Source organism: Clarias gariepinus, chromosome 28, assembly GCF_024256425.1.
Source record: "Clarias gariepinus isolate MV-2021 ecotype Netherlands chromosome 28, CGAR_prim_01v2, whole genome shotgun sequence".
Taxonomy (NCBI): Eukaryota; Metazoa; Chordata; class Actinopteri; order Siluriformes; family Clariidae; genus Clarias; species Clarias gariepinus.
Genome location: NC_071127.1, coordinates 18,343,849 through 18,352,500, shown reverse-complemented (window position 1 = coordinate 18,352,500; position 8,652 = coordinate 18,343,849). Strand labels below are relative to the sequence as shown.

The following is an 8,652-nucleotide window of genomic DNA, read 5'->3' as shown; positions in this document are numbered from 1 at the left end:
GGGGGATCAGACGCCCGGCTCTTTTCAGTTAGAGAAAGATGCGCAGATTGTTTACAGGTGAGACGCTACGACTTCTTACATAGTAATAAGATCTAATGTTATCCGGGTAACTGACTGAGACCTCAGATTGTTTCAACTCTATCTTTTTTTTTCTTTTTCTGGTTTGCAGCAAACGTTTAACACCAACCAGTCCCGGAAACAAGACTCTGCCCTTCATCAAAGTGATCGAGATCAAGACCTGAGCAGATCCGGACTGTAACATGAGAGGCGTGTGTGTGAGAGGCGTGTGTGTACAGTACACATGGACCTGCTTATACTGTTCATATGTTTTACAGAATGCGGCCGTGCAGAGAGAAATACAGGACACAACTCGAGAAAAAGACGAGCTTTTAACAGCTCAACTTGTTTAGTCAAATAAATGTAATTAATAGTAATAAAAAAAATTGTTGATTCAATATATCAACGATGTAGCTATATATGTATGATGTAGCATAATTATATAGATCATAGTTTACACTCACAAACAAACAAACAAACAAATAAATAAATAAACAAAGGTCACATGAGAAAACTAATTATTTAGATTTTAATCTATGGACATCTCGTAGGCCCAGATTTTTCCTTAAATACACAATGTAAATATAATTGTGTGTGCATGTGTGTCTGTGTGTGTGTGTGTGTGTGTGTGTCTGTGTGTGTGTGAAGTATGAATATAATAATGCTGATTAAACGCCTGCTACTCTGCCAGTTCTCATATTAAATGTGAAATATAAACACCTGCTGTTAATAAAAGCTGTATAGTTTGTATTTTGATATTACAATGTAGTTCTGTATTTATATTCTATATTTTATGGGTTCAAATAAAGTTCAATTGAAATTATGTACAGTGTCTTTCATACATGTAGGAGTTCCTGGGAGGCCAGCGTCTCAGCCGTCAGGCATTCAGTCTGATCATGTCTCCGGCGTACTGAGAGAACTGTCTACCTTAACGGTGTCCAAGCACAAGTGAAACTCTGGGATAAGAGCATTAGTGTAGCAGGGGATTATATAGGGAAATAAAGAGAGGTTTTGAACGCTATTAATACATAGTTGTATATAAAAAAAATAAGGTCCTAAATTAGTCACATATTTAGCACCGCCTCATGACAGATGATGCTGAGAGACTGACACACACGACCTACCAGCAAACCTCTAACTATCAACCAGAGTTAACACCCCCAAATCTGGTTAAACTGTCGCTCACTGCGCTCTCGTTCCTGCTGCTGGTGAAACTGCGGTTCTGCAGGAAATAAATATTCACCTGGTTATTCACCAAGTGTGTTTTAAATGTATTCATGAACCAAATATACATTTATGGAACATCAGGATGTTTGTATATCTCATTTTATTTATTTGTGGGTCTTATTATGTGGAGTCAAGTACAAAAGTTCATAATAAACTTGGGACAAAAGAAAAAGGTCAACGGAATTAAATTTATAATACAACAAATAATACTGTGGCTTAGTACGCCTTGCACCTGCAGGGTCTGGGTTCGATTCCCGCTCTGGGGTCTGTGTGTGCTTGGTGGGTTTTTTCACCTGCAGGTTAGACTAATTGGCATTCCCAAAGTGCCTGTAGTGTGTGTGTGTGTGTGTGTGTGCCCTGTGATGGATTGGCATCCTGAGTGTATAGGCTCCAGGCCCACCGTGACCCTCTGTACAGGATAAAGCAGTAGAGACGATGGGTGAAAGAGAGAGAGAGAGATGTTCCCGTACAAGACCAAGCGAAAGACAAAAAGTGACATCAGTTCAAAAAAAACTTTTTGCCACTGTGGAGATCACCCAGGTGAGTGGTTATATGTGGGCTGTTGCTCCCCCACTGGGGGATGGTGGTACTGCAACACAGAGAGAGAGAGAGAGAGAGAGAGAAAGAGAGAGAGAGAGAGAGAGAGAGAGAGACACACTATGGAGCTCTGTTCTATATACAGTATATAATATTTTAACTGTAAAATAATTAATAATCCAACATCATATGTCCTCACACACATGAGAAGACCTCAATGATGAACGATGAAACTATTTCTCCTTATTTACAACAAATATTTAACAACATTTACAGTCATACACATTTTTCAATCCTGGAAAAGTTCAATGAAACACCTTTAAACAAACACTCACTGGCCATTTAATTATTTATTATTTATTTACGAACACCTGTACACCTATACATGTAAGCAGTTGTTCAATCAGCAATGTAATGTACTGTATTACGTCATGTACAGTAGATACAGGTCGAGTTAATGTTCACATCAAACATCAGAATGGAGAAGATGTGCGATCTCTGTGGATGTTGGTATCAGATGGGCTGGTGTGTGTATTTCAGAAACTGCAGATCTTCTGGGATTTGTACAGACCTGCAGGTAAATATGTGGAGTGAGAGATGAAGACTGGCTGATCAATCTGGATTGATGATAGCGGGTTTTATTGCCTAAAGGATGCAGTTCTTTAACTCTTTTTAACGACTTTTTCTCTGTGATTGGTGGCTTTCCTCTGGTATAACCTGCCTTGACCCCTAAATTCCCTGGAATAGGCTCTAGGCCCCGTGACCCTCCACAGGGTACTGTAGGTCATATACTGTAGATAATGGATGTATGGAATTATGAGTGTCGAGTGAAACATTACCCACACGCGCGGAACAAGTCAATCAGAGCAATCCAGCTGAAATACTATCAGACCCTGCTTTCTGAACTACCTCTTTGTGGAAGTGCTTTGTCCCAGCCACTTCAAACAGAAAGACCGGAAACAGCGGAGAAAAAACCCAAGTAACTTTAATCAAAGTTTAGGACATTATGAGGCTTTACCACTTGTTTTAAGGCCCTCGCTTGATTATTTCTAATAATCAAAACAAGTGAAGAGAAAGTTTATTTCAGTAGCAAAACGGACTCATTGAGTACAGATTAAAGGGAATTTATTTACAATGGCAGCCCTAAGGTTCAGCGATATAACAGTTAAAACACAATTAAAATCTAAAGAAGGCTAGATAATCACTGCTCTACAAATAGCTAGAAACAGATGGAATGGAGATCTCTCCATATCAGCAGCATTTTAACTTTCATTTACATTTTTCCGTTTCCCCAACCTTTCTTTTTGATGCAGACCACACCAGGTATAAACCACAGGAGTCAGGTCACATTATTTCAATCCAATTAAATTCTATTCAATTCATTTCACTCACTCACTTATCGTCTACCTTTTTATCCTGTATTCAGGGTCGCGGGGGCCTGGAGCCTATCCCAGGAGGCTTAGGGCACAAGGCGGGGTACACCCTGGACAGGGTACTAATCCATCGCAGGGCACACACACACAAACACACACTTATTCACACACTACGGCCAACTTGGAAACACCAATTAGCCTAATCTGCAGGACTTTGGACTGTGGGGGAAGGAAACCGGAGAACCCAGAGGAAACCCACCAAGCATGGTGGAGACATGCAAACTCCATGAACACAGAGATGGAAATCGAGCCTGCCTGGGAATCAAACCCAGACCCTTGACGTGCAGTGCAACAGTTCTCAATTCAATTCAACTTTATTTATATAGTTTTTTTTAACAGTTTTAATTTTTGCAAAGCAGCTTTACAAAATCAAAACAAATCCTATTGAACTGCAAGGGCTAAAGAAAAAGAAAAGCTGATGATTTATCTGCATCCTATCATACTAGTATATGAAATGAATATGTTCTATGTGTTCTGTTGAAAGGATCGTAATATCTGGAAGTGTGTACTGCTCTCTACTGGATTTATGCACCACGGAGAAGCGACAGCAATAAACTAAATCATTTAATCAACAGCACAAAAAGTCCCAGAGGACAACCCTAAAGCTCCACCTCAGATCCTCAGATACCATAGTGTTTAACTTCAAACCAGTCCTTTAAAAGCCCATATTATCACACATCACTGGGAGAAAGAGCTGAACTTTCCTGGTGTCATTGCACACAATTACGTATCAGTCCTAACAGTAACTGTGCTTTAAAACATGTATAAAAGATAAAATAAGAACGAGAGATATAACCAATGCAATCAGATAGTACTCTTGGGATAAGAATTTATTATTATAATATTGCCACGGTTTATAAGATATAATATGGTTGTAATGTTGTATAAATTATTTTATTATTGTATAATATAAATTAATAAATAATACTGTATATATCAAAAGGCGGCACTGTCGTCTTGCACCTCCAGGGTCCGGGTTCGATTCCCAACCAGGCTCGATATCTGTCTCTGTGTGCATGGAGTTTGCACGTCTCCCCGGGCTTGGTGGGTTTCCTCCGGGTACTCCGGTTTACAGTCAAAAGACATGTAGGTAAGGTTAATTGATGTTCCCAAATTGCCCGTAGTGTGTGAATAGGTGTGTGTGTGTGTGTGTGTGTGTGTGTGTGTGTGTGCCCTGCGATGGATTGGCACCCTGTCCAGGGTGTACCCCGCCTCGTGCCCTTAGTCTCCTGGGATAGGCTCCAGGCCCCTGCAACCCTGAATACAGGATAAAGCGGTATAGAAGATGAGTGAGTGAGTATATATTAAATAAATGTATAATGTATCATATGCTTGATGAATTAATGTAAATCTACTACAAAGTTTTCTTGTCCTGATCCTTCCATTTATTGTCCTGATTATATGCAATAGATAATTTGTTCATATTCTTCATATATAATGTTAATGTCTAGGACTTTGAGGAGATTATTTTCTCTTCAATTATTTTGTCTTATTTATAATATTTTCATAATTTCGTAGTAATCATTCATCATCAGACATACATCACACAGCAGAGTTGTGAACGATTATTTTAATTTTTAATAACAACAATCATAACAATAATAATAACCAGAGCGGCACCAAGTGTGAGTGTAGCCAGATAAAAAAGGGTAGCCAGAAAATATATTTTTTTATTAAATGTTAAAGTAAATCCAATGAAATAACTTAAAATTACATTTGTACATCCTTTTGATTGAGAGTGAATGAGTAAAGAGCAGGATAAACAAAACAGACTCATTAATGAACAAGGGCACTTATAATACCTTTATAGACACAAAAGGCCACTACTAAAGAAGCTGGCTGGTCACAGAGTGCTGTATCCAAACACATTAATGGAAAGTTGAATGGAAGGAAAAACATGGAAGGAAAAATGTGCACAAGCAACAGAGGATTGTAAAATGAAGAATTTGGGTCACATTCTCAAGGAGTTGACAGCAGCTGGAGTCAGTGCTTCAAGAGCCACCACACACAGATGTTTTCAGATTGTATGGGCTACAACAGTTTTGTTCCTTTCGTTAGAGGCGTCTTACATGTGTTACGGACAAAAAGGACTGGACTGTTGCTCAGTGAGCCAAAGTCCTCTTTTTAGACTAAAGTAAATTTTGCATTTCATGGAGGAAGAGAGGAGAGGCATCATACTGCTTGAGGTCCAGTGTAAAGTTTGAACAGTCAGTGCTGGTTTGGGGAGCCATGTCATCTGCTGGTGTTGGTGTTTTATCAGGTCCAAGGTCCCCACTGCTGACCAGATTTATGGAGATGGTGATTTCATTTTTCAGCAGGAAGGCCTGATTTAAGTACCATTGTATCCCTGTGCTTGATTGGACAGCAAACTCGCCCGACCCAAAGCTCATAGAGACTCTATGGAGTATTGTGAAGAGGAAGATGAGAGGGACCAGACCCAAAAATGCAGAAGAGATGAAGGCCGCTCTCAGAGCAACCTGGGCTTCCATAACACCTCAGCAGTGCCACAGACTGATCGCCTCCATACCACAACGTATTACTGCAGTAAAACATGCAAAGGCGGCCGCCCCGACCAAGTTTTGAGAGCTGCACATGTTCATACTTTTAAGTAGTCTAACATTTCTTTGTTGAAAAATCTTTTTTTTATTGGTCTCTGAGATACCAAATTTAGGGTTTTCATTGCACTCATCGTCTATACTGCTTTATCCTGTGTACAGGCTCATGGAGGGCCTGAAGCCTATCCCAGGAATCTTGAGACGGGGTACACACTGGACTGGATGCCAATCGATCACAGGGCAAACACAGAAACACTACGGAAACACCAATTAGCCTAACCTGCATGTCTTTGAAGTGTGGCAGGAAAGCGGATTAACCGTGGGGCCCTTCAGGTGTGGGGAGGACACACAACTCCATACACACAAACCACAAGGCGGGAATTGACCCCAGAGCCTGGAGGTGCACGGGGACAGCGCTAACCCCTAACGCCACGGAGTCGCCTAGCTGTGAGCCATAATCATCCAAATAAAACATCAAAAAACACCTGAAATATATCAGTCTCTGTGGAGTGAATCTCTTATAATACGAGTTTGACTTTCTGAATTGAATTACTGAAACAAATTCACTTTTACTTAATAAAGTGTGTAAATTAACTTGTTTTCTAAGATTCTAATATTAAACTGTGGTGTGTGTGTGTGTGTGTGTGTGTATGATTGTGACACTACACATTTAGATCAGCTCTTCACTGAGCAACTCGCTGGAACACACAACGCGCTTCCGTCGCCGACTGACACGTCATCAACCGGCGTCCACTGTTGCCATGGTTACCGGTCGCACACGCTGCCCTGCCTTTGGCGCGCTGTTTTTGTACTAAATGCACTTTTTAAGTGCTATGACGTGGTCAGAATGCGGAAGTGGGCAAAGTTCCAGCCACCTGAGAGTTTGTTCTGCGGGTAAAAAGGTAAGATTTCATTTATCTAAAGTCTGAAGTGGAACAAGTTCATCATTACTACAAGTTAAAAGTGTCTCTGTGTGTATCCTTTAATAACACGCTGTGTTTGTGTGGATACATCTGAACAGATTATATTGTTCCCTTGAATCTGCTTTTATGGCCGATAATAATCACCAGTTTATATAAAAAACACAGAGAAACAGTCAGTGTTGAAGATACCAGTAACTGATTCTTTGCTTCTAATTAGCTTTAGTCTTGATGTTTTTTCCTCCAGTGATTTTGGGCGAGATCTAACTTTGTTGTCGATTACTTTACTGTTTCGGCTCCGTGCAATTATATATAATATATTATATTATTAGACAGACAGAAGGATAGATGGATGCTTTTTATTGATCCCGGAGGAAATGTGCAGGTGTGTACAGATGTGCAGCAACAATAGAGACACGTCCTTCATGTCGAGGATCATTATTGATGATGAAACTTTGGTGTACGTCTACGACTCTGAGTCGAAGCAACAGTATCCACAATGGAAGCACGATTGAAACATGCCAGGCAGGTCCACAGCTCGACCGAGTGCATGCTCATTGTCTTTTTCAACATTCACAGCATTGTGCATCGAGAATCTGGGGCCAGACCGTCAATAGTGAATTCTACTGCCAAATTTAAAGCATCTGAGGGTGGCGTATTGCATTGTTGTACTGAGTTACTGGCATTAACATGGCCTAGCTGCGCTGTGGGCTGTTACTACATGTGGTTGAAGCATTTCAAACAGGTGGTTTTATGCATGTTTTTTTGGGAGGGGGGGGGGTGTTGTAAGTCACCGGCTAAACCTGGCAACACTGGCTATTTTAATTTGCATTTTGTTTTTAATAGCAATGCCTCTATGCCCATATAACAACCCGCACACTGCGCTTCCTATAGCCGGTGCTCAGAAGAATATTCATACAGATAGCTAATGTGTTTACCCTTGCCCTTGTCTGCCTGTCAACATGTAAGTCATAGAGAGACCCGGAGGTCTCTCTATGACTTGCATGTTTAATGAAACCTTATTTCAGAAAACGGGGAACCTTAAATAAGCTCTCTTTGCAGAGAATTTCGGATACATCATGCATGTGTGTGTTTGTCCCTGTCCCTCGAGTTGAGTAAAACACACAGTAAAACATTACAATTTAGGTTCTCGTCTTACATTTAACCAAACGGTCATTTCATATTATATGATTTATTAAAAAATATGAAAACTAAAGAAAGCAAGTGGCATAACCCCATAAACTAAGACAAATAATAATAATCATTTAATTACGACATTACTGTAAGAAATAGTGCTGTACACACTGAGGACAACCAGTCTGTCTCTACAGAGATGTAAATTTTAGAAGCTAATAATAATAATAATAATAATAATAATAGCATATAAATGGGGCAATAACTTTCATGTCTGTTTTTCATTCTTGACCCTGACTATTTATTTCATTCTTCCCTCTCTCTGTGCACGTCACCTTTTATGAGTTTTGTGGACATCACTAAACACAAACTGTGCACACTACAGACAATCTTCTCTGCTGCTTATTCTGTATACAGTGTCGTGGAGGGCAGGTACACAGGATATAGCGGTAGAGAGACTTTCAAGGTCTCTTCCTACTACCATCTCAGGGAGTTTTTCCTGCCACTGTCGCCCTCGGCTTGCTCACCAGGGACAATCTGACCATTTTGATTAATCCACACTCACATTCCATACAAACTTAAATAGTTCTTTTGATTTTGTAAAGCTGCTTCGCAACGATGACAATTGTTAAAAGTGCTATACAAATAAAATTGAATTGAATTAAATTGAATTAGAGCCATGAGGCGGGGTACACCCTTGATAGGGTGCCAGTCTATTGCAGGACACACACACACACACACACACACACAACAGACATTTTAGAAATGCCAATTAGCCAATTATTCTAC

General features: G+C 40.1%; 1 protein-coding gene across 3 annotated transcripts in view; it reads left to right on the top strand.

Annotated features, from left to right (window-relative positions):
- The window catches only part of tuft1b (tuftelin 1b), a 30,351-nt gene extending 29,901 nt beyond the window's left edge, over positions 1 to 450 (top strand). For all 3 annotated transcript variants that reach the window (XM_053490108.1, XM_053490107.1, XM_053490109.1), the window contains 2 exons: positions 1 to 57; positions 170 to 450. The exon at positions 1 to 57 is cut by the window's left edge and continues 35 nt beyond it. In XM_053490108.1, coding sequence (XP_053346083.1) covers positions 1 to 57; positions 170 to 242 — 130 coding nt within the window. In that variant the 3' untranslated portion in view covers positions 243 to 450. The remainder of the gene's footprint in view (positions 58 to 169) is intronic.
- Positions 451 to 8,652: the final 8,202 nt, after the last annotated feature.